Source organism: Canis lupus, chromosome 9 (genome assembly GCF_011100685.1).
Source record: "Canis lupus familiaris isolate Mischka breed German Shepherd chromosome 9, alternate assembly UU_Cfam_GSD_1.0, whole genome shotgun sequence".
NCBI classification, from domain to species: Eukaryota; Metazoa; Chordata; class Mammalia; order Carnivora; family Canidae; genus Canis; species Canis lupus.
This window is the reverse complement of record NC_049230.1, coordinates 48536029-48560763: the sequence shown is the minus strand read 5'-3', so window position 1 is coordinate 48560763 and position 24735 is coordinate 48536029. Positions and strand designations below refer to the sequence as shown.

General features: G+C 58.9%; 2 protein-coding genes across 2 annotated transcripts; both read left to right on the top strand.

Moving 5' to 3' along the window:
• The first annotated feature begins 347 nt into the window (after positions 1 to 347).
• LOC119873342 (endoplasmic reticulum mannosyl-oligosaccharide 1,2-alpha-mannosidase-like) lies at positions 348 to 12824 on the top strand. The gene is made up of 13 exons (XM_038548685.1): positions 348 to 603; positions 927 to 1035; positions 1687 to 1802; positions 3392 to 3546; positions 3833 to 3942; positions 5222 to 5407; positions 6092 to 6240; positions 6628 to 6816; positions 8471 to 8661; positions 9430 to 9550; positions 10071 to 10268; positions 10352 to 10483; positions 11185 to 12824. Exons 1-13 carry the CDS (start codon positions 490 to 492, stop codon positions 11395 to 11397), a joined length of 1983 nt encoding a protein of 660 aa, XP_038404613.1. The 5' UTR covers positions 348 to 489; the 3' UTR covers positions 11398 to 12824.
• A 7645-nt stretch (positions 12825 to 20469) lies between these two features.
• On the top strand, positions 20470 to 24159 carry DPP7 (dipeptidyl peptidase 7). The gene is made up of 13 exons (XM_038548687.1): positions 20470 to 20695; positions 20782 to 20895; positions 20976 to 21115; positions 21200 to 21363; positions 21534 to 21669; positions 21755 to 21836; positions 21945 to 22111; positions 22281 to 22341; positions 22658 to 22776; positions 22874 to 23030; positions 23119 to 23183; positions 23696 to 23766; positions 23878 to 24159. The coding sequence occupies exons 1-13, from the start codon at positions 20485 to 20487 to the stop codon at positions 24011 to 24013; spliced, it is 1623 nt and encodes a 540-aa protein (XP_038404615.1). The 5' UTR covers positions 20470 to 20484; the 3' UTR covers positions 24014 to 24159.
• The last annotated feature ends 576 nt before the right edge of the window (positions 24160 to 24735 follow it).

Genomic DNA, 24735 nt, shown 5'->3' with positions numbered 1-24735 from the left:
ACCCTCGGGACGCATCCACTCGCTGCGGGGGCCGTCGTCGCGCCTCGACGATGGACGCGGGGAGCCGCCGTCCTGTCGCCGGGCTGCGCGGCCCACCTAGCTCCGGGCGGGGCAGTCGGGCCCCGGAATCCCCGCCACGCGGCGACGCCGGCCGGTTCCCCGGAGCCCACGCCGAGCCCAGGCCGAGGCTGCGCGCGAGCGGGCGAGCTGTGCGCAGGCGCGCGCGGGCGAGCGCCGAGGCCGTGAGGTCACGGCGCAGGTGCGGCCGTGCGCCGACGCCGTGGGACGTAAACACGCGCGCGCAGGCGCAGTGGGGGTGGGAGGGCGCGGCGCAGGCGCATTGGCGGCGCACGCGATGGGCGGGGTGTGGACGCCGCTGCGATGGCTGCCCACAGGTGTCGGACCAGCGGAGCCCCCGGCCCCTCTCAGAGCCCGGCCTCCTGACGCCGCTAGGGGGCGGGGCCCCCCCGGGCCGCCTCCGCCGCTGTCATGTATCCGCCGCTGCCGCCGCCGGCGCCGCATCGGGACTTCATCTCGGTGACGCTGAGCCTCGGCCAGAGCTACGACGGAAGCAAAAGCTGGCGGCGGCGCTCGTGCTGGAGGGTGAGGGTCCGGGCCGGGGTCGCGGGGTCCCGGGGTCGCCGACCCGCAGCCGTCTTTGGGGCCGGAGCTCGGCGGGTCAGGAGCTCGGCCTGTGCGCCGCGGTCTCGGGCTCGGGGCGTCCACACCTCGCGTCCGGGCAGTCGGCGGGGTCCCTTCGGCCGCGGCCGGGCGGTAGGCGGGGCTCCTGCGCGCGGCTCTCCCGGCGTCCCTGTCCGTGCCGAGAGGGCCCCTGCTCCGGCCGCGGGAACGAACTGGCCGCAGCGGACCGGGGTCCCGGTGCTGTTGTTTCCGGTCACAAGCCTCCTTCCCCGTGCCTGCCTTAGAAATGGAAGCAGCTGTCGAGGTTGCAGCGGAACGTGATACTCTTCTCGCTCACGTTCCTGATGCTCTGTGGCTTCCTGTCCTACATCAGCGTGGCTGACCAGTGGACAGGTACCAGCTGCACCATCCCTGAGGGCGGGGCGGGCCACGGGTGGGCGAGAAGTCCAGGCAACCAGGAGCGGGAGCACTGTCAGCCGTGGGGCTAGACGGGGATGTGAGTTCCGTTTGTCCATGGCAGCTTCCTCAGCATCTGCTGTCTGTACCCGCGTTCCCTCCCCTCTGTCTCTCAGAGAAATGGAGGTCCTATGGTCCCAAGCTCTGCTGGGACCCCCCTCCCCAACTTCCTCCCCGTGTTACCGTTTCTGGAAAGGCCCCGGGCAGAGTCCTGGTGAGCCTGCAGGGGATCCTGCTGTATTTCTCCGTGAGGTGCTGAGGGGCAGCAAGGAAGGCTGAGGAGGCGCTGCAGGCGGCTCAGGCCTGTGGCCTGCCTGCTACCATTTGTACTCCCTGAGAGGGAGGAGGTTAAGACGCCCTGCTCGTCGGGCGTGGGTTGGGGTTAAGGACCACAACTGCTAGCGCTTGGAGAAAAGTTGGGTTCCCTCTGGCCGTTCTGGGATTCACTTGAATGACCTTCCTCAGGTCTCGGCACGTCCTTTCCTAAGGGATCACGGCTGCTGCGATGTCGTGCTCTACGACCCACTTTGAATCTCCACTAGGCTGTGTGGCCAGTGGCAAAACGCTTGTTTTTATTCTCTTGTTCAGCCGTGGACGGCAGGTCAGCGGAAGAGCAGAAAACGAGACCAGCAGATCCACCCGTCTTGCCAGCTCCTCAGAAAGCAGATGCACATCCAGAAAACATGCAGGGGGCCTTACCTCAGGTACTGTAGCTGAACTACATGTGCGCTTGGAACCGAGGTGTAACTGGGGTCTGTCCGCAGGGGTTTCCAACAGATGGGGAGAATTTTCTGTCTCACCGCGGGGTTGATGTTTGAAGCTCATGCTCCTCGTTCTGGGCCGGCAGGATGATGCTTGGGGCGGGAAAGGGGAATACTCTTTCCCTTGTTCCTCTCGTACCAGAGCCTCTGGTAGCTGGTGAGCAAAACAGACCCATTCCCCTCGCGAGGAGCTACGGGCTGGCGGGGCAGGCAGGCGGCTCGTGGTATACATCCTGCGAGGGAGAGGGCTGTGGCCACCGTGAGGGATGAGGCTGGCGCCAGTGCCCCAGTCACGGGAGCCCCAGTGAGGGTGGCACACTGAATCGATGACTGGGGCTGAGACTCTGCTGGTTCTGGCTGGACTCAGGAGAGCAGGGCTTGAGTTGAACAAAAGTGCCCAAGGCCGGGGAGGTGGGCTTGCTCAGGGAGCTGAAGCGTCAGAACATCTGGACGGGACAGGGGGGCTGGGATTGGTCCAGGCCGGGCCCTATGGGCGGGGCTGCCCGGGTGAGCAGCAGGACGCAGCTCTCCAAAGTGTCATAACCTGGAAATTGTATGTAAAAAAGCGGGTCTTCTCCCTTGTAGAGCCAGCAGGTGTTTTTTTCACTTCTTCTGGTCGTTCTTTTACATATGGGCTCTCTCGTAATTGTAACGAAAGTGGAGCCGTCCTGGCACGTTTCCCCACCGAACGACATGTTCCCAGAGCTGTTTTGGGAGGTCAGTGATCCAGTGCGTGGTGTCCACCAGGGGCCTGGACGGTAAGGCCCCTGGTCCAGACCTCGGGACACGGAGCTCCTCATGGAGGCCGCTTGGACTTCGTCTGTTGCTCAGGCTCCAGCACTGGTTCCCCACACCTGGGTCAGCCTGGGTGGTTTGCTTCAGCCGGACCCCTTTCTCTTGGCCACGGGGTTCCTGGCTCTATGTTGTTTGCGTCTATACAACGGGAACAGCGTCACGGATTCTGTGGATGCCAAGAAGCAGGGATTTTGTCCGATTCCCAAGTGGGCCTCCTTGCTGTCCTCTGGAGGCGGCGCCTCATCCAGCCCTGTGTTGAGGACCAGCTGTTCCCGGGCCCCTGCACTCCATCCGTGACCCGGCGCCTTCCCCCACTGCACCGTTCCCGAGGATGAGGTGCAAGAGTCCTGGGGCGCTGGACCGCGACGGTGTTCTCTCTGGTTCCGTCCACAGACACGTGGTCCTGACCCTTTCTTGCTACTTTTTAGGATCCGTGACAGCCTGGCAACATCCCGGACCTGGAGTTTAACCAGCCGTCTAGGGCTGCACCAGCCCGTTGGCATGGTCTCCGTCTCAGTTGGTCGGGGCCAGGAGATCACACGTCAGGATCTCCTGGCCAAAGCTGCGAGTGGTGATGGAACACAGAGGGAGTTTCCTCCGGGGCTGTGTGCTTCTAGCCAGTTCACACGCTCCGTGGGGGTGGGCCTGACAGGGAGAGCGTCCCGGGCGGGGAAGGAACAGCACGCAGCTCGTAGGCAACTGAACTATTTTCACGGGTGACTTATATTTTTATCTAGAAGCCTCAGAGGCATTTCCGACGGGGACCACCCAACCTGCATCTTAGAGCCCCCGGTAAAGACTCCGAGGACCCGAGGCAGGGAGACACCAAGCGGAGGGATGAGGCGGTGGGCGATGCTCATCAGGAGGAAAGCACGCAGAGAACGGTGGTCAGGTACGAGGAGCACCATGCGGGGGGCTGCGTGTGCAGAAACGCTGAGGCCGCTGTATTTGGTGGTTTCTGAAAACCAGAGAAGGAGAATGAGCGTGATGCTTAAGTATATTGTCCTTTCAGAGCAGGCAGGATAGAAGGCGGGGGTGGGGGGGCTCAGGCTGGGAGGGGGGGCCCTGCCTGGAGCGGAGGGCGGCAAGGCACTGGCCAGGGCTGGGCAGTGGGACCTTGGGGCGTTGGCAGTCTTCGCCCTCCAGCTGGCTGGTGGCTCTTCCTTCTGTCCCTGAAGCTGGAGGGGAGCGGTGATTGAGCCGCAGCCCGGCACCGAACTTCCTTCGAGGAAGGCAGAGGCCCCCGCCAGGCCTTCCTCCCAGGCCCCCAGGATTCAGAACCCAGCAGGTAAGTCCCCACCTGCACCCCGTTGGGTCTCACCTGGACGCTGTGACGGAGAGGGTACGTGGACACCCGGATGAGCGTGCAGTACGTGTGCTGGAGTGCCTGCCGTCCCTCCGAGTGCTGGTCACCCTCAGACCCTCAGGCAGGCCACAGCTCTCGTTAGGGCCTTGGAGAGGACACGGGGCTCCTCAGTAGCCCGTTGACTGGGCCCCGACTGTCGCTGGAGCCACGGGCCGCCGGGTGGGCAGGAGGCTCGTTTCCAGCCTGCACCCGTGCCACGGCGGGGCCTGGGGGATGTGGAGATGCGGTCGCCCCTCAGCGTCTCCATCCAGGCCCATTGGGTCCCAGCAGCTGTGCGGGGCCCTGCGTGGTCACACCAGTAGTCGAGGGACTTCTGGGCGCTGGCACTCTGTGAGCCCCAGGTGGCCTGCCTGCTTCGGTCCTCACGGCATTCTCTGAGGTCATCTGTTGGTGGTGTCCCTGCCCCGCGGACCGGAGAACTGAGGTTAGGCCAGTGACGGCCCAGACCACGGCCTCATGCAGCGGGTCCTTGGGTGCTTGCGCCAGGCCAGCTGAGTCTGGGGCCCAGGCAGTGACCCTCTGGACCCGGCTGCCATGGCCTCCGTAGGAGGGGGCGGGGGGACACGTGGCCCAGGCATGTGGGGGAGACACAGCGATCGTGGGGCTCTGCAGACGGATGCCAAGGTTACGTCTGTCCGCCCAGATGGGCCTCAGACCCGTGGGAAGAGCACGTGCAGTGACGCCATCGACATGCACGGTCTCGTCTACCTGGTGACTGTGTGACTCGGTCCTGTCCTCCTACGTGTGGAGGGCAGTCGCAGGTCCCCCAGAAAGGCTCCAGGGGGGCCCCAGGTGTGTCTGCTCCACGGGACTTCCTGTTTGCAAATACACGTGCCCGGGGCTGACAGGGCGCGAAAGGGGCCCTTTGAAGCTGAGGCGCCCTGTGCAGGTTACCCGCAGCCAGCTCACGGGGTACCCCTGAAGCCACGGGATCCTGTGCAGGTGCTGGGCCACCTCCTTGGGGGTCTCCGCTCGCTGCGTGTTCCCTGCAGTCCCAGAGGGTGGAGGCGACAGGCCCAGGCCAGGTGGTTGAGACCTTGCCACCTTGGCGAGGTCCAGCTGTGAGGGTCCGACCTTCGGCGCCGTCCACTGCTGCCCTGTAGCCCTGGACGGTGCCCCCCGGCCCTGTTCCTTGTGGGGCTGCAGAAGGGTCTGTCTAACCCTGACCGCGCTGGTTCTGTGACCTGCTCTCTCTCTCTAGCCTCCCCAAACGAGCGTCAGAGAGCTGTGATTGACGCCTTCCGCCACGCGTGGGCCGGATACCGCAAATTCGCCTGGGGCCATGATGAGCTGAAACCTGTGTCCAGGTCCTTCAGTGAGTGGTTTGGCCTGGGCCTGACCCTGATTGACGCTCTGGACACCATGTGGATTTTGGGTCTGAAAAAAGGTATCCGCTCCTTCCCCAACACACAGCCCCGATTCTCCTCGGGTGACACTCGGGCGGGCAGAAGGGAGGGTGAACGGTGCCCGGATGGGGGAAACGCTGCTGTTTCCTTCTGGCGTGCTCTCCTTCTCGTGGGTGACAGGAGTGGACTTGCCGTGCACAGGCAGCTGCTTTGCTGTTTGACGTCAGGCCCCCGAGGACCCACAGGGCAGCCCCCCCCCCCCCCCAGCAAGTTCCAGCCAGTGCTTCCGCGGTGTCCAGAAGGGGCTCTGTGGCGGGAGGTGACCCGTGACCCGAGAGGCCATCAGCACCGGGGTCTCTGCCTCACGCACATCCTCCTGGAGCCACACGGATCGGGTGGTCGTGGGATCACCAGCCTAGGTTATCTCTGAGCCGATCTCAGGAAGTCCAGTTAAGTCATCCAAGGAGGCAACGCCTCCTGTGAGGTGACCCCACGGCCTCGGATGCCACGATCTTTCATGACGACTGCCTGAGCGCCCGAGTGCATGCCGGCTCGTCTTATCTGTGTCCTGGGGGGTGTGAGGGCTCCTGCCCAGCCCGCAGGCCATGACACGCAAACCTGTGGGAGAGAGAGAGAGATGGGAGGAAGCACAGAGCCCCGAGGGAGAGGCCCCGGGGCACGAGGCCGGCAACGGGCTCCCCTACCCTCGCTGTTTCACGTCTCAGAGTTTGAAGAGGCCAGGAAGTGGGTGTCGAAGAAGCTACGGTTTCAGAAAGATGTGGACGTCAACCTGTTTGAGAGCACAATCCGGATCCTTGGTGGGCTTCTGAGCGCCTACCACCTGTCGGGGGACGAGCTCTTCCTGAGGAAGGCTGTGAGTGTCTCAGCCCGGGCCGGCTCGCGCTGCGGGGAGAGGAGTCCCAGCGAGTGAGCAAACAGTTGTTTCTCGGCTCGAGGGATTGGGGGGCGTGGGGGGGTCCGTTCCCAGATCTCCCACCCCTGATCCGGTGGGGCCTCCTTTGCGCACGTGCGCACGAGCTGGCCTAGCGCTGCCTGTATCACCGCGACCTGCAGGGAATTCCTCTCGGAGCTCTGCGGGGCCAGCTCCGATTTGCGGCCATGGTGCGTCGAGGCCGGGTGAAGCTGGCAGGTCCCACGTCCCCATAACTGGGCAGACTCAGGGCCAGGGTGGCGTCATGGGACGGAGGCAAGGCCGCCGGGCAGCAGGGAGCCTTGACGCCTCGCCATGTTGTTGTGTCAGGAAGATTTTGGGAATCGGCTCATGCCTGCGTTCCAGACGCCTTCCAAGATCCCGTACTCCGACGTCAACATCGGCACTGGGGCCGCCCACCCGCCCCGCTGGACCTCGGACAGCACGGTGGCCGAGGTCACGAGCATTCAGCTGGAGTTCCGGGAGCTCTCGCGCCTCACGGGAAGTAAGAAGTTTCAGGTAGGCATGGGCCCGGCGGGTGCAGGGGGCGAGGGCTGGGGTGCACCCTGACCCCGGGTCGCGGTGACACCAACCTCCCGTGTCCTCTGTCGGTCCCTGTTTGCTCTCAGTGGATCCCTCTTCCTCCCTGATGACGGATGCTGGGGCGTCGAGGCATCACCCGGGCCCCCGTCCTCAGGGTCCCCCCCTGCCGGCCTCCCACGTGCCGCAGTGGCATGCGGACAGCGGGGGTGTTGGGGGGAGGGTGCCAGTACCCCTGGGGTCGGCTGGGCTAGGTGGCTCTGTGCTGTGTGGCCTCTGGGCCTGGTGGTGGTTTTTGGACTCCCCGCCTGGCTGTCAGCATCTTTGTCAGGCAGTCCTCGTCCCTCCGCGCTCCTCCTGGGCAGCTTCTGCACTCGGCACGCTGTGCCGTTCGTTCTCCTCTTTCTCTTGAGACACTGAGATGTGGGTCACGTGCTAAGAATGCGAGGCTCTCCACGTGCAGCCATACCGCATTCCTCGGGCACAGCGGTTGCCACGTTCTGAGTCCCGAACGACGTCCCCCCTGAGAGGTGATCCATCGCCCGTGACGCACCCTCCTGCCCTCTGGGGCCTGGGACCACAGAGCGAGCCGTGTGCGTGTGGGTGGCTCTCCGTTTTTCATCCGGCGTGGGCGAGGTCCTGCAGCACAGGCCTCCCGCGTCTGGCCCTTTTAGCGCGCGCGACGTTGTCATCTGCGTGGAAAGCATTTCCGGACACGTCTGTGTCGTGGCACGTGTGCAGGTCGCCCCTGTCCGTGGCCCAGCAGCACCCCATCTTGTGGACGGATCCCGTGATGTCCTGTGCAGGCGCTCGTCGGCGGGGGGCGCCGGGTCATCTCCGACGGGGGCGGGGACATGGGGGGTGAGGGCCGTGCTCCCGTGACCATCGTAGCGGGCGCGTCAGGGTGCCTCGCGCTCGATGCGGTTTCCGTAACCATGACTTGCGGCATTTCCAATGCGGGCCGCCCCAGGTGTTTGTGTCCTTGGGGGATGGGTGGTGTGCGGGCCCCTCCGCCTTGAGAGGATCTATGAGTCAGCGTGGGCGTCTGTGTGGGGTAGAGGCCAGGCTGCCGGTCTTCGTGCGGGGTCCTGAGCGTGGTGACAAAATGCGCACAGAGCTGTGGAGCCTGGTTGCGGGGAGCCACCTGGGATGACGAGCGAGCTGAGAGGAGCTGAGGCCGTTGGGTCTTGTGGCCGCTCAGGAGTCACCGGGTGGACGCATGGCAAGCCCGGGCGCAGAAGCAGACACGCCTGCCTTCTCTCCAGCGAGTGGGAGAAGACGGCCATGCCTGGGCCGGAGGTGGTGTGGACGGGGCTGTGGTCTCGAGGCACAGCCCCCTGCGGCTGAGCTCAGTCCTATCACCGGGCCTGTGGCCCCTGCCCAGGCATCGAGGCAGTCGTGCGTGAACAGACGGGCCCAGCGCTGTGGGGCCCGCCCGGGCGGGTCTCAGAAACCCCCCTGCCCAGGGCATCCAGGCTGAGGGCGCCATGGCCGGGATCATGGCCTGCTCTCTGCTCCGCAGGGCCCAGCGGGTCAGTCCTGGCGGGGGGTGAGGGGACGAGCCCACGGAGCCCCTCTGTGCCACGGGCCACCCGCTCTCTCGCTCACCCCGCTCCCCCCTCGTCTGCCCCAGGAGGCTGCGGAGGAGGTGACGCGGCATGTCCACTCCCTGTCGGGCAAGAAGGACGGGCTGGTGCCCATGTTCATCAATACGCACAGCGGCCTCTTCACGCACATGGGCGTGTTCACTCTGGGAGCCAGGGCCGACAGCTACTACGAGTACCTGCTGAAGCAGTGGATCCAGGGTGGAAAGCAGGAGACGCAGTGAGGCCGGTTTTTGCTGCCTTGGGGTGGGGTCCCCACGCCCCCTGATCCCCGGTCCTTGGCCAGGCAGCCACAGCCATGCCGGCCCAGCCTCGGCCCCCCTCGGGAACGTGTTTCTTCCAACCATGGCCTTTGTGCCGAGGATGAGGAGGAGGGGGCCTGGGGCCTGGCCTGGCCTGGCCGAACAGGCATCCTTGGGGTGTGGAGACCTCCCCCTGCGCACATGCTCCCCAGCCGCAGGTGGCCAGGTTCCCCTGGGCCACCCGGCGCTTACTGTTCTGACGCTCAGAACGCACGCTTACCCGGAGAGCGATGCGGTCGCTACTGCATCGTGCATTGTATGGCACGGGGGAGAGAACTGGATGTTCCTGAGGTCTCGAGCCTAGGGGTGACAGCGACCCCTGACCCCTGGGGGGCAGCTGCGGGCTGACCCCTGCGGGCAGAGACGAGGGCATCCCGGCACAGAGAGCCGTGGTGGGCATGTGGGTCCTGGGGCCCTGCTGAGGCTGGTCTTGGGGGGCCCCTCGGGGGGGGGCGTCAAGAGGAACGCTCCCGTCCAGGGGAGCGGAGGGCCGAGCCCTGTGCCCCACGCCGCCGACGGCCACGAGCCTCGGCTTGCGCTGGCCTGATGCCACCCCAGACGGGGCCAGGCGTCTGGGCCACTAGCATGCACGTGGCACCGCACGGCCACGTGCCCGATCGCGGGGCGGGGAAGTGGGGGCCATGCGCCTGCCTGGCGTGCGCTGAGGGGGCCCCCTGTCTGCTCAGGTTGCTAGAAGACTACCTGGAAGCCATCGAGGGAATCAGAAGGCACCTGCTGCGCAGGTCTGAGCCCAGAAAGCTCACCTTCGTGGGGGAGCTGGCCCACGGCCGCTTCAGCGCCAAGATGGTGAGCACGTGGGTGACCCGGGGTGGGTGGGGGGCCTTGGACTCCCATCGGACGGCTTTGTGAGTCAGGACATTGCAGAGAGCGGTGGCAGCCCAGCCGTGGAGCGGGAGTTCTCCCGGTTCGGGTCTGCTTGTGTCAGGTCCAGGCAGGGCTGCGTGGCCCGGACCCGTTCCCGTGACGACAGCAGGGCGCAGTCACAGGGGCACTGAGGTCCGCAGTGGGCACCAGGGCCCTCCCCGTGCCTCTCCGTGTCCCCTCTGCCCTGGGGTCACTGCTGGTCTCCTACTATGGGTCCCGCTGAAGCCCGGGGGTGTCTGGGGTCGGGGTCGGTCCAGGGGAGCCAGCCGCTACCTCCCCCCTCCCCCGCTCCCCCCGCTCACGTGGAGCGCCAGATGCTGGGCCCACGGGGAGTCCCTTGCCTGTGTGGAACCGAGGCAGCGCCAGCCCTGTTGTCGGCGCCATGCCCCCTGCGCTGTGCGGCCACAGACTCCGCAGTGGTGAGGACCTGCTCTGATTTCAGGACCACCTGGTATGCTTCCTGCCAGGGACGCTGGCTCTGGGCGCCCACCACGGCCTGCCCGCCGACCACATGGAGCTGGCCCGGGCGCTCATGGACACCTGCTACCAGATGAACCGTCAGATGGAGACGGGGCTGAGCCCCGAAATCGTGCACTTCAACCTGTACCCCCAGAACGACCACAAAGACGTGCAAGTCAAGGTGAGCAGGGCCGGGGTGTGGGGGCGCCTGGGGGCCTGGCCTGAGCTCAGCCCGCATTCCCCTCCGCCCCCCCGCCCCCACAGCCGGCCGACAGGCACAACCTGCTGCGGCCCGAGACGGTGGAGAGCCTGTTCTACTTGTACCGCCTCACGGGGGACCGCAAGTACCAGGACTGGGGCTGGGAAATTCTGCAGAGCTTCAACACGTACACGCGGGTGAGCTGCCTGCCGGCCATCTGGCCCAGAGCGGCTGGGACTGGGAGGGCAGGCACCGTGACCTCGGGAGTTCAGGGCACGTGGGACCCAGGGTCTCGGGGGCTGGGGCGTCCCGAGGGGCTTGCTTGTGTGGGGAGGGCGCCTGCGGCGGCCTGGTATGCACGGGGCGCATCCTCCCCGGATATTCCGTGTGGCCTGGGCGGCCCTCCTCCACCCCGGGATGGGCTCGGGGGCCCTGCTCCCCAGATGGCACTGGGACCGTGGCGCCTCTCGTCCTGCCATCGGGGCCATGGCTCAGACACGGTCATGCCCTGTCCAGGGCCCACCACCTGCCCTGCAGAGCCAAAGCTTGTCCTTTGCCCTGTGGTGTGGAAGGCGGTGGGTTCTGGGCTCCTCGGGTGCCCTTGGGGCCTTGGGAGGCGGCGCTTGCCATCGGGTCACTCGAGAGGAGCTGGCATCTCCGAGGGGGTGTCTGGAGGCCCCATGGCCAACTGGCTCCGCTGAGGGGGGCCAGTTCCCTGGTGGACCTTGGGGTCCCCCACCCCGACCCTGCCCTGGCCCGCGTAGGGCACACTGCGGTGAGGCAGGGAGACTTGGGGTGGGGTTCCTCTGGTTGCCGGGGCCTCACCCCCGGGCCGAGGCTGGCACGGGGAGCTGCCTGTGCCTGCAGCCTTGACGCCATGGTCTTGCCTCTTGCGCAGGTCCCCTCGGGTGGCTACTCCTCCATCAGCAACGTCCAGGATCCCCTCAATCCCCAGCCCAGGGACAAGATGGAGAGCTTTTTTCTGGGGGAGACGCTTAAGTACCTGTATCTGCTCTTCTCTGATGACCCAGACCTGCTCAGCCTGGACACCTATGTGTTCAACACGGAGGCTCACCCCTTGCCCATCTGGGCCCCGCCTAGGGAGGTGTGATGCCCCTGTGGGCCCTGCCTCAGTTGTGACACGTGCTTGCTGTGATTCAGGGTTGTCTTGTCCACTAGAGGAGAGTTTTTCCTTCTTCCTGTGAATCTTGAATCATGTTTACATTCCGAATACCCAAATATCTTCTCGTCTGCTGGTGCCCGGCCCCGTTTCCATCCTGGTATCTCCAGGGCTGCTCTGGGTCCCCCCACATCATGTTCAGAGACAATAGCTGAAGGGACGTACCAACATGGGGCTCAGCCTGGAGTCTCAGAGCTGGCACGTATGCTGGTCCGAGGGTCTCAGTGCACCTGGCGGACTGTGGTGTTTACACTTGGACTCAGGGATCCTCTCCTGGCCCTGCAGGGGGTGCCAGGAGAGGTGGGGGACCAGTTCATCCTGCTCCTGGACCATGCCAAGGAATGGACTTTCCAGGCAGCATAAATTAGTTTCCCATGTTGGTAAGTGGATCTCTTCCTTGAATGATTTTTGTGTAGATTGAGAAAAAGCCATTGTTTTGGACATCTAGATTTCAGTCCGTTGATGTCATCTTTGTGTCCCAGATCATACTGCCATCTTCCATACAGAAGTTAACACTGTGTGTAACTTACCTTTCATTGTACAAGTTGACATGCTCACTCTTTGGGAACAGAAGGTTCACGCCAGCCTTTCCTGGAAACAGACAAACAGCAAACAGTGGGTAGTGAGGAGTATTAAACCCAGTTTTGCTTTTCATTAACTTTTGCTACAGTTTATAAGGTACAAAAGTTAATGCAATTCGGGACTTCAGTATCATGGCAAAGATGAGTATAGTCAAGGAAGTGGAGTGGGTGTCTGTAGCATGGCAGTGAGGTGGCTCCAACCTCTGATTCTCCCTAGAAACATAAAGGAGGCAGAACCATCATGATCAGTCTTCAACAATAGCAATAACCAAATCATGAGGAAAAAAAGTATGGCTCATTTAATGGAATGAAGTTAGTTGGTAGAAACTATCCCTAAAGAGGTCCAGATATGAGAATTCTTAGAAAAAGACTAAGAAGGTTCTTCAATGTGCTCTAAAAACTCAAAACATGCATGTGGTGATAAAACAAATCAGGAAATGTTTGTGTGCTCTGAGGATATTGGTAAGGGAAATCATCAAGAGGAATAAGTCTTTTGCTGAAGTGTGTAGTTGGGATATTTATCAGTGGTGGCCAATAGCAGAAGGAGTTCTGAGAGGGCCCGGAAGTGGGACTGACAGCCCCTGATTTGAGCAGTGGAAGAAGAACATGAAGAACCGTGAACAGAGCCCACAGGACCCCCAGGGCCCCATCCTGAGTCGGCCCTGCGTGTGCATTACCATAGGAGTCTCAGAAGACAGAAAGGGGCGTGACAATATTTGAAAAAGTGATGCAAATTTACCAAATTTGATGTCATAAGATATAAATCTACGAATTCAAGACACTTAAGTGACTTCCTTGTAGAATCAATTCAGAGACCCAGAGCAGATAGTGTTGAAAGAATCCTGATGTAATCAGAAGCAACGTGTGATGCATAAATCTCTTCAGTAAGGTCAACAGCCAATTTCTCCCCCCAAAATAGGGGGTGCCTGGCTGCCTCAGTGAAATGTTCAACATGTAATTTGGCTCAGGTCATGATCTTAGTAGGTCGTGGGACTGAGTCCACCGTTGGGCTCCCTGCTCAGTGGGGAATCTGCTTAAGATTCTCACCCTTTGCCCTTCCCCCCATGGTGGGTGCGTGCTCGCTTGCACTCTCTCTAATCTTTATAAACAAACAGGCCAGAAGACTATGAATTCTATATATAGCAAAATTGACTCAAAAAATGGAGAATTTAAGATCTTCCCAGGTAAAAGCCAAGGAGCTGGTTGCCAGTCAGCCTGGTGTGCGTGAAGTGCTCCTGGGGATCCTTCAAGTGGAAACAAAAGGACACTAGGTAGTATCTCAACACTCTAGGGAGAAATGAAGGTTTCTGCTAAAGACAGAACTGGGGAAATACAAACACCAGTATCCTGTTTTTTGTTGTAACTCCCAATTTTGATCCTACAGGACTTAACAGATACACATAAAAGCTCATTACAAATTATGTCTGGGAGCCCACGATGTACAAAGTGTAATTTGTGATGACAGTAACATAAAGAAGTAGGTTGGAGTTGTTTAAATGATGGGTTATACATGTTAGTGAGTGAAGTTCATGTCCACTGGAAGTACATTACAAATTGAGGGTCTTAGATGTAATTAATCTCCATGGTAACCACAATGAACATACCTAAGAGATACAAAGGGAAATGAGAAGGGAATTAAAAAGGTTCACTAAAAAAAAATTATTTTTAAGGAAAAAACAGTGGGACACCCAGTTGGGCATCTGCTTTCGGCTTAGGGCATGACCCCGGAGTCCTGGGATCAAGTCCCGTGTTGGGCTCCTTGCATGGAGCCTGCTTCTCCCTCTGCCTTTGCCTCTCTCTCTGTGTCTCATGAATAAATAAAATCTTTAAAAAAAAAAAAAGTTCATGGAGGAAATGAAGGACAAAAAAGGCATAACATGTACAAAACAAGAGCGAGGTTGTAAAAATAAGTTTCATTGGGAGTTACCTTAAGTGAAAATGGATGAAACACCAATCAAAATCCGAGATTAGCAGGCTAAACTAAAATAACGATATGATGGGACACCTGGGTGGCTCAGAGTTGTTAAGCACATCTGCCTTTGGCTCAGGGTTTGGTACTGGAGCACCAGGTTCCCTGCATGGAGCCTGCTTCTCCCTCAGCCTGTGTCTCTGCCTCTCTCTGTGTCTCTCATGAATAAATAAAACCTTAAAAATAAAATAACAGTATGATACAACTATATGCTGCCTAGGAGAGATTGGGTATGGCCCCAGAGATACAGGCTGATCGGAGGTGGGAGGGTGGTGAAGTCTAATCCACCTGAATTGTGACCAAAGAGGACTGCCCTGGCTCTGCCACTGCCACAGAAAGTGGACTTGAATCCAAACACTGTTCTGAGAGGGAAAGATAGATACGGCTTTTGTTGTATCTGAACAAATAAAACAAGATTCTAATAAAAGATTTCAAAAGTTAGATATGCACCAAACAGCAGATTCCACAACACATGAAGCACACTGGCAGCATTGAAGAACAGGCAGGTTTCTAGTCACAGGCGGAGACTTCACTGAATCACGTTCATGATGGATAGAGCATCTAGCAGAATATGAGTAAGGAAGTCGAGGACACGGACAGCACAATAAACTGGTGAGACCCAACATATGGAAGCAGTCCAAACAACAGTAGGATGTCCACGCTAGGGGCACGTGGAACGTTCTTGAGGATATATCAATATTAGGACACAAAACAGGTAGTAATACATTTTAAAAGATTGAGCCCAGGTGGCTCAGTGGTTGAGCGTCTGCCTTTGCCTCAGGTCGTGATACCAGGGTCTGGGATCGAGTCCCACATCAGGCTCCCTGCATGGAGCCTGCTTCTGCCTCTCTGTGTCTCTGCCTCTCTCATGAATGAATAAATAAAATCTTAAAAAAAAAATTTTTTTTAAGGAAAAGGAAGAAACCAGGTGTCAGGCTAGCTCAGTCCATGAAATGTGTGAAATGTGTGACTCCTGATCTCAGGGTCATCAGTTCAAGCCCCACATTGAGAGTAGAGTTTACTAAAAAAAAAAAAAAAAAAAAAAAAAAAAAGAACTCCGATTATTACCAAACTATGCACTTGAGGAACTAGGGAAAGAAGAACAAACTAGTCTCCAAGCTTGTAGAATGAAGGAAATAATAGAGCAGAATGGAGGTAAAATAGAGGAGAACAGGAGAGACGGTCCGCAAAACCACAAAAGTTGGTTCTTTGAAAATATCAACAAAATTGATAAAAAATGACAATGCAAAGCAGAAGGCAAACAACTAATATCAGAACTATAAGTGGGGCAGGGGCATTACTAGTAACCTTAAAGATTAATAAAAAGGATTATAAGAGAATATTGTAAAAAATTGTACACCAACAAATTTGATGATCTTTTTAAGATGGACAAATTCCCTAAAATCCAAGAATTACCTAAGTTAGCTTTAGATCATACAGGAAATTTCAACAGACTTAGAACAAACAGATTGAACAAATAGGTTTTGGGCAGCCCGGGTGGCTCAGGGGTTTAGCGCCGCCTTTAGCCCAGGGCCTGATCCTGGAGACCTGGGATTGAGTCCCACGTCAGGCTCCCTACATGGAGCCTGCTTCTCCCTCTGCCTGTGTCTCTGCCTCTTTCTCTCTCTCCTCTCTGCTGTGTTGCTCATGAATAAATAAATAAAATCTTTAAAAAAACAAAACAAAACAAAACAAAAAAAACCAAATAGGTTTTTAAAAAATCACGAAATGAAGCCTCCCAACAAACAAAAGGCAGGGACCAGGTGGCTTCACTGGTGAATTTTACCAAACATTTTAAGAGTTTGAACCCCTGGTTGGTTCAGTTGGCGGAGTGTGCAACTCTTGATCTTGGAGCTGTGAGTTTGGGACTCACGTCTCGGGTAGACATTACTTTAAAAATCTTTTTTTGGGGGGATCCCTGGGTGGCGCAGCGGTTTGGCGCCTGCCTTTGGCCTAGGGCGTGATCCTGGAGACCCGGGATCGAGTCCCACGTCGGGCTCCCGGTGCATGGAGCCTGCTTCTGTCTCTGCCTCTCTCTCTCTCTCTCTCTCTGTGTGTGTGACTATCATAAATAAATTAAAAATTTTTTTAAATGTTTAAAAAAATCTTTTTTTTTTAAATCATTTTAGGGGATCCCTGGGTGGCTTAGTGATTTAGCGCCTGCCTTTGGCCCACATCGGGCTCCCTGCATGGAGTCTGCCTTTGTCTCTGCCTCTCTCTCTCTGTCACTCATGAATAAGTAAAATCTTGTAAAATATCATTTTAAAGAGTTAACAGCAATCTGTCTCAAACTCCCAGAAAATTGAGAAGGGGAAACAGTAACTTATTCTGTGAGGCCAATATTACCTTGACATGAAAACCAGATGCATTTCAATAAAAAAACTATAAGCCCGTATTCCTTATGAATATTGATGCAAAAATCTTAGCAAATAAACTGATAAACCAAATCCAACAGTATATTTAAAATATTTTACACCAGGATCAGTGGAATTTACCTGAGAATGCAAACAAGAGTGGTTCATTATAAGGAAATTAACAATCTATACAACAGGATACAAGGGGATGATCTGTTGGTACAACGACTTGTGTGGACCTCCGGGGCATCGTGCTTATGGAATGACGCTGACTTCCGGAGGAAAAAGGAACAATCAATGAAGTAGACTGTATTAGTAGAGTGAAATGGGAAACCTACATGATCACTGCAATTGATAAAAGCCAACAGTAGAAACAGGAAACTGTGGATAGAAGATTTCCTCACCACGATGAAGGACATTTACGAAGAACCCACAGCCGACCTCATACTCGATAGTGAAAGACAAAGCTGAAAGGATACCTGCTCTCACCATTGCTAGAAAGAAAGGGCATTTGAATTGGAAAGGAAGGAGTATAACTATTTGCTTGTGATACGATCCTGTGTATAGAAAAATCCAGAAGGATTCATAAGAACACTACTAGAGCCAATAAATTCAGGAAAATTGCAAGGCATTAGGTCAGCAATCAAAATGTTATGTACCGGGCAGCCCTGGTGGCGCAGTGGTTTAGCGCCACCTGCAGCCCAGGGCATGATCCTGGAGTTGTGGGATCAAGTCCCACGTCAGGCTCTCTGCATGGAGCCTGCTTCTCCCTCTGCCTGTGCCTCTGCCCCTCTCTCTGCGTCTCTATGAATAAATAAATAAAGTCTTAAAAAATATATATATATTAAAAAAACAAAATGTTATGTACCTTTACACCTGCAGGGAACAGTTTTAAATTTTAAATTAAAAAATATTAGAATAATTATTTTAAATAATAAAAATAAATTTATATTATTTAAAATAACATGGAACTGGGGCACCTGGCTGGTTTAGTCAGAGCATGCGACTCTTGATCTCTGGGTCGTAAGTTTGAGCCCCATGTTGGGTGTAGAGTTTACCTAAAAAAACAAAACCCTAAAAGGAACACCTAAAATAATAAATAGGGATAAATTTAACCAAGGAAGTGCTGTACCTGAACCGTGAAAACTAGAAAACACTGCTAAAAGAAAGTAAAGGAGACCTAAATAAGTGGAAAGATACCTTTTGTTCATGGATAGGAATACTTAATTTTAAGATGTCAATACTAGACGAAATAGTCTACAAATTCAGTGCAACCCCTCTTAAAATTCCAACAGCCTTTTTTGCTGAGATGGAAAAGTCAATCCTCAGATTCATATGGAATTGCAAGAAGCCCCAAATAGCCAAAATATTCTTGAAAAAGAACAAAGTTGGAGGACACATACTGCCCAATATAAAAACTTACTACAAAGGTGCAGTATTCAGAACTGTGTGACGCTGGCTTAAGTGAAGGGAGAGTCCAGAAATCAACATATGTGGCAACTGAGTTTTTGCAAAGGAGAAAAAGAACTTTGTCTTCAGCAAATGATGATGGGAAGGTGGATTTTGAAATGCACAGAATGAAGTTGGACCTCTACTCACACCACATACAAAATATTAACTAGAAATTGATCAATGACTCAAAGAGCTAAAAACAGGGATCCCTGGGTGGCTCAGCGGTTTGTCGCCTGCCTTTGGCCCAGGGCGCGATCCTGGAGACCCGGGATCGAATCCCACGTCGGGCTCCCGGTGCATGGAGCCTGCTTCTCCCTCTGCCTGTGTCTCTGCCTCTCTCTCTCTCTCTCTGTGACTATCATAAATAAATAAAAATTATTTAAAAAACAAAGAGCTAAAAACAGAACTCCGAGAAATAACCCAGGGTCAAATCTTCAAGCATTGGGTCTGACAGTGGGTTCTTAGCAATACAAGCACCAAACTAGTTGGACTTAGTAAAAAAAACTGTGCATAAAAGGCAAGATCAACAATGGAAAAAACCACCCACAGAAAGGGAGAAAATGTAACTTACGTATCTGATAAAGAATTTAGATACATTTTTCTTTAATTTCTAAAACGCAACAACAAAAAACTAATGCTTAACGACAAGTAAAGGCACCTTGGATAATGGTGGAGGGCACGTCATAGTGTGTGTGACACACATACTTGCTCATGGGGCCGACTTCCAAACAGCACACGCACCCACGTGGGTCTCCTGCCTCCCAGCTCCGCCCCGTTCCTTGTAGCTCTGAGGACTAAGGGGGCAGAGCAGGTGGCTGGGAGGGGCTGGCTCCCCAAATCTGTGGGCCGTGGAGGGGGATCAGGACCCAGCTGTGGCCCCAACGTCATTGGCCCCCTGTGCAGCTTGGAGGGTGGCTTCTGGACGCCCAGACGTACCCGCGTGCTCTGGGCTGCCCAGTGGGCAGGACGGGCAGAGGGAGTCAAAATTCGCCTCTCTGGGCCTTCCCGGTGCTGCCCCCCGCACGGAGGAGCTGCGGGGAGGGTTCGGAGAGGACATGGTGCGTCTGCGCTCGGGCCGTCAGGGTCAGGGCTCCTGAGCTGAGAGGACAGTAGGAGCAGCTGGAGGAGAGGCTGTCCCCCCGGCACGGGGGAGGAGCTGTGAGCCCTCAGGGCTTGTCCTGGCCTCTACCCTGCACAGGCCCTGAAGACCCCGCAAGGGCAGCGCTCTACTCAACACAGGACAGGCAGCCCTGGGTGCGGGTACGAGGACACAGGAACAGGGACACAGGGAGACGGGGACATGGGAGCTTGGGGACACAGAGACAGGATGGCGACACGGGAACACAGGGACGGGAACAAGAAGGTAAGCACATAGGGACCTGACAGGGGGACACAGGGACACAGGGACTGGGACAGGGGATGGGGACACAGGGACTGGGACAGGGGACGGGGACACAGGGACTGGGACAGGGGACGGGGACACAGAGACGGGGACGGGGGCACAAGGGTGGGCAGATAGGACTAGAGACACGGGGACACGGTGGGCACACAGGGATAGGGACACGGGGACATGAGGGACACAGGGACACAGGGACAGAGACACAGGGACGAGGACACAGGGGCACAGGGACAGAGGGACAGGGGGATGTGGGGCCACAGGGCCACAGGGATGGGGACACAGGAACACAGGAATAAGGGCATTGACAAGAGGACATGGGAGGAGGGACAGGAGGGGAGGGACACAAGGGCATGGGATGGGGGCAGAGACTGTGGAGTGATTGTGGTGTGGCACTTGGTGACCATGGGGTGACCACACCCATGTGGTGATGTGAGATGATGGACGGTCATTGTCCACATGCTGGTTGCCGCAGTTACCGTCCTGGGACAGTGTGCGGGGTGGCCATGTCCCCCTGTGGCCAGTCCCCTGCCTCAGCCCAGCTCCATCCTGGGGTCCTGGGTTCCCAGGCTGCAGCGAGGGCAGGACCCCGCCCGGGCCTGTCCCACACCAGGTGGGGGGCCCCAGGGACACTGGAGGCTTTGCTGGGGATAGTCTGGGGGTCGGAACAGGCAATTCCCCTTCTCTGTGAAGCTGGGGCAGGGTGGCTCAGCTGCTCTGGTCCCTCACCTGAGCCCAGGCCTGGAATGTTGGGGAACAGGTGGCTCCTCCTGGGGCGCATCTGATGGAGGGGCAGTGATGGCAGTAGGCAGAGGGGGCCATGGCCAGGTGCCTCTCCCCCTGCCATGCCGCAGAGTCTCAGCAGCCATACCCCTGCGCTGCACACCCCCCGCCCCCGGCACACCACTGCTGTGGCCACAAGGCCTCTGCCCCTTCCCGTCGTGTGGATAAGGCTGCTGGCCTCCTGTCCGAGGCCCCTCCCCCCCCGCTGCCCCGTCTTCCCAAGCCCCCCACTCAGGGCTCAAGGGATCCCTCCGCCTGGGGCGCTGCTGTGTGGCCCGGAGGCTGGCAGGGGCCTGGGGGTCCTAATGGCAGAAGGAGCAGCCTGGGGACAGCAGGGACCGTCCCGCTTCCTGGGCTCTCCATGTGGCCAGGCGCTAGGGCCTCCGCAGGGGCCCTGGAGGGCCGGGGCAAGTGGCCGCGCACACATTCCCAATCCCAGCACCAGGGCTTGGAGCCACTGCGGCTTCCTGCGTCCCCGTCCCTATGGCGACAGTCTCCGTGGCGACCCAGTGGGTGCAGGAACCTTGGGGCCCGGAAGGAAGGCCCTGCCCAGGCTGTCACGTGAGGGTGGTGCGCCCATCATGTGACCGCACCCCACAGCCGCGAGCGGAGATGGGCGCCCAGCCCCGGCCAACCCTGCCCAGGGCCCTGACCCTGCTGCTGGTGCTGGCGCTGCACAGCCTGGAGACTGGGGGTGAGTGTGGGCCCACAGGCGTCGCCCCCACCCCCCGCCCTGCCTGCTTGGGCCCCCTGTGCTGAGCACCGCATGCACCCCTGCAGCCCACAGGGGTGTGGAGAGCCACTTTTGGGAGGGCTACTTTGAGCAGCTTCTGGACCATTTCAACTTCGAGAGGTTTGGCAACAAGACCTTCCAGCAGCGGTTCCTGGTGTCAGGTGAGGTTGCACTGGGGGTCCCGGGACCCTGGAGTCCTGCCCCGGCCCCTAACCCGCTGCTTCCTGCCTCCGCCGGACAGAGAAGTTCTGGAAAAGGGGCAAGGGGCCCATATTCTTCTACACGGGCAATGAGGGGAATGTGTGGTCCTTCGCCAACAACTCGGGATTCATCCTGGAGCTGGCGGCACAGCAAGAGGCCCTGGTCATCTTCGCAGAGCACGTGGGTACCATGGGGGGGGGGTGAGGGGGTCAGGGGCCCACGGCGTGGGTGGCCTGGGCTCAGCCCTCTGCTGCTCTCCTGCAGCGCTACTACGGCAAGTCACTCCCATTTGGGGAGCAGTCCACACGGCGCGGGTACACGGAGCTGCTGACAGTGGAACAGGCCCTGGCCGACTTCGCAAGGCTGCTCCTCGCGCTGCGGCGGGACCTCGGGGCACAGGACAGCCCTGCCATTGCCTTTGGTGGCAGGTGGGTCCTTGCCCAGCTCACTCTCTGCAGCTACAAACGCTTACCTGGCCCTAAGGCCAGGATTTCCATGGGATCTAGAAGGTCCTCCTGGGGGCACCATGAGCTCTGAGCAGGGAGGAAGGGTCCCAAGGAGGCTGTGTCCCCCCCACCCACCCTGTATCCCCACCCAGCTACGGGGGGATGCTGAGCGCCTACATGAGGATCAAGTACCCCCATCTCGTGGCCGGGGCACTCGCAGCCAGTGCGCCTGTGGTGGCTGTGGCCGGCCTCGGTGACTCCTACCAGTTCTTTCGGGACGTCTCAGCGGTGAGTTAGGGGCCTGGGGCTTGGGGTGGGTCAGGCTGCGGCAGTGGTGGCAGCAGCAGCGGCACCACTGCCCTCCTCTCCCCAGGACTTTGAGGGCCAGAGTCCCAAGTGTGCCCAGGGTGTGCGGGACGCATTCCAGCAGATCCAGGACTTGTGCTTTCAGGGAGGTGAGGAGCCCCCCTGGCGCCTGCGACCACCTCTCCCCCCGCCCCAAGTCCCCCACCCCATGCCTGCCAGCAGCCTCAGGAGACTGTTGTCTCGCCGTCTCCTGGCAGCCTGTGACGTGGTCAGCCGGGAGTTTGGCACCTGCCAGCCCCTGTCCAGCCGGAAGGACCTGACCCAGCTCTTTGGGTTTGCCCGGAACGCCTTCACTGTGCTGGCCATGATGGACTACCCATACCCCACCCACTTCATTGCGCACCTTCCTGCCAACCCAGTCAAGGCAAGACGCCCACCCCTGGGCATAAGGAGATGCTGGGACCTGGGGAGGGCCCTGGGCCAGCCGGTGCTGAGCAGCCCAAGAGCCTCACAGCCACTTGGGGCCTGGGACCAGGGAAGGGCACACTGGGAGGGGCAGCAGGCCGAGTGAGGGTCTTTGGTGGCATCCCTAGGTCGGCTGTGACCGGCTGCTGAGTGAGAGCCAGAGCATCAAGGGGCTAAGAGCACTGGCAGGTGCGTGTGCCCTCAGCCCTGGGCCTGGTGCCACGTGGGGGGTGGACAGGGTTTGGGGGCGAGGCCCACATGAGGTGAGCAGCAACAACGCCCCATGCAGTCCCTACCCGGCCTTGGGGGGCTCTGTCCACAGGTTCTCGCAGAGGTCCAGGGAGGGAAGCCAGCCTGCCCTGCTGGGAGGGGTATGTCAAGTGGGTCCCCTAGCTACCCTCAGAGGCCAGACCCCAGGAACCCCACTCCTCCCTGGGCATGCGGGAGCCCTCTGAGGGGGCGAGGTGGGCGTCCAGGCTGCGGGTCCCACACCCCTGTCCCCCAGGTCTGGTGTACAACTCCTCGGGCACCGTGCCCTGCTATGACATCTACCTGCAGTACCAGGCCTGTGCAGACCCTACGGGCTGCGGCTCAGGCCCCAATGCCAAAGCCTGGGATTACCAGGTAAGGGGGTGCTCGCTGCCCAGGACCGCCTGGGTCTAAGGTGCGGGATGGGGTCGCCCACCCCACCGGCCTGACCCACGTGCGGTGCATCCCCCAGGCCTGCACCGAGATCAACCTGACCTTTTCCAGCAACAATGTGACAGACCTCTTCCCCGAGCTGCCATTCACTGACGCCCTCCGCCAGCAGTACTGCCTGGACACGTGGGGCGTGTGGCCTCGGAGGGACTGGCTGCAGACCAGCTTCGGGGGGGACGGTGAGGCTTGAGGGGGCGGCATCCTTCCCTCCGTCCCGACTCTGCTCCGCAATCCACTCACCGCTCACACCTGCGCTGTCCCTTTTAGACCTCAGAGGTGCCAGCAACATCCTCTTCTCCAACGGGGACCTGGACCCCTGGGCAGGGGGTGGGGTGAGTCATGGCCTGAGGCTGCCCCCAGGCCTGGCCGGGGCATCCTGGCAGGGGGGGCAGGGCTAGGGGCGGGGCAAGCCTTGGTGCACGGGGTTGGGGGGGTGGGGGAGGTGAGGGGGCACTCCCTGCTGTCGGCCAGCCTCCACACCTAGCTTCTGTGCGGCCTTCACTTTCCTTCTAACTCCAATTTCCTCCTCCCTTTAATGGTTCTTCCTCAATTTTGGGTAGGGGTGGAGGGAGAGGGAGACTGAGCAGACCACCCACTGAGCCCAGAGCCCTATGCTGCTCATGGCCCCAAGGTCTCAATCTGAGCTGAACCGCCCCCCCACCCTGCACCCCTTCCCCTAATTGGTGTGACCGGACATGTGGTCCTGTAACCTCCCGTCCTTTCTAAGGAGGCCACTCAGGCCACGGACTCACATGGGAGTCTCTGCCTCTGCAGTGGGCCAGCCCTGCAGGGCGGACAAGGGAACGGCAGGCAGGGGGGCAGTGGACCGAATGTCTTCCCACAGATCCGGAGTAACCTGAGCGCGACGGTCCTCGCCATTACCATCCAGGGGGGAGCCCATCACCTGGACCTCAGGTGCGGTACTGCCTGGAGGAGTGCTGTGTGGGGCGGGACCAGTGGCTGCTTGTGGGGTGCAGTGAGGCTGGGGCCCACTGCCTAGCTGAAGCCCCCCTGCCTGTTCCTTAGAGCATCTCACCCAGAAGACCCCGCATCCGTCAGGGAGGCTCGCAGGTTTGAGGCCAGGCTCATCGGCGAGTGGGTGGAAGCAGCCAGACGTGAGCAGTGGCTGCGGCGGGGCCAGCGCAGAGGCCTCAGGGGCTGAGGGGTGCCCCCCCGCGACAGAGAGCACTTGGGGAGCATCTCAGAAGGTTCTGGGGGTGAGCGGCTGTGGCCAAGAGGGTTGAGGGAGCAGACACGGTGAGCGCACTGTGCACAGCCATACATCTAATAAACAGAGCCTCCAATCTGTGTGCAGTCTCAGGGCTCCGGAGGGCGCAGGGTACCCCATGGGCAGCCCCACTGGCGGATGTGGCCCTCTATTGGCTACCCCAGTGGTGCCTCTGGGGTAGGGCGTGGAGAGGACGTGCTGCTGATGCCCCACCTCCATGGCGGGCACCTTCCCATCCTGTCACAGCTGCCATGCCCATGGGTGCAAAAGGGTGGCCAGGAGGGAGACAGGGCTAGCCCACCTGGAGACAGCCCTGCATCCTGTTCCAGGAACCTCTGTGCAGGACACAGGGAGCCCTGGCCTCCGCATGGGCAGTGTCCACCAGCTGGAGAAGCCCTAGCAACTCGGAGAAGCATGTCTTCTAGACATGACAAAGGCAATGGGCTGCTCAGGGGTGTCACACGAGAAAGAGCGGGGCCTAGCTTGGAGACCACCTGGTACCCCCTGGCAGCCGAGGAGTGTCTAAGGAGTGACCCATGTCAGGGCTCAGGTGAAGTGGCAGGCTCCACTGAGGATGGGCACCCCCACCTGCAGAGATGGGGCCCAGGGTGCGGAAACCCTCACAGGAAGGCAGGCACTCCCTCCAGGGTGCGCGG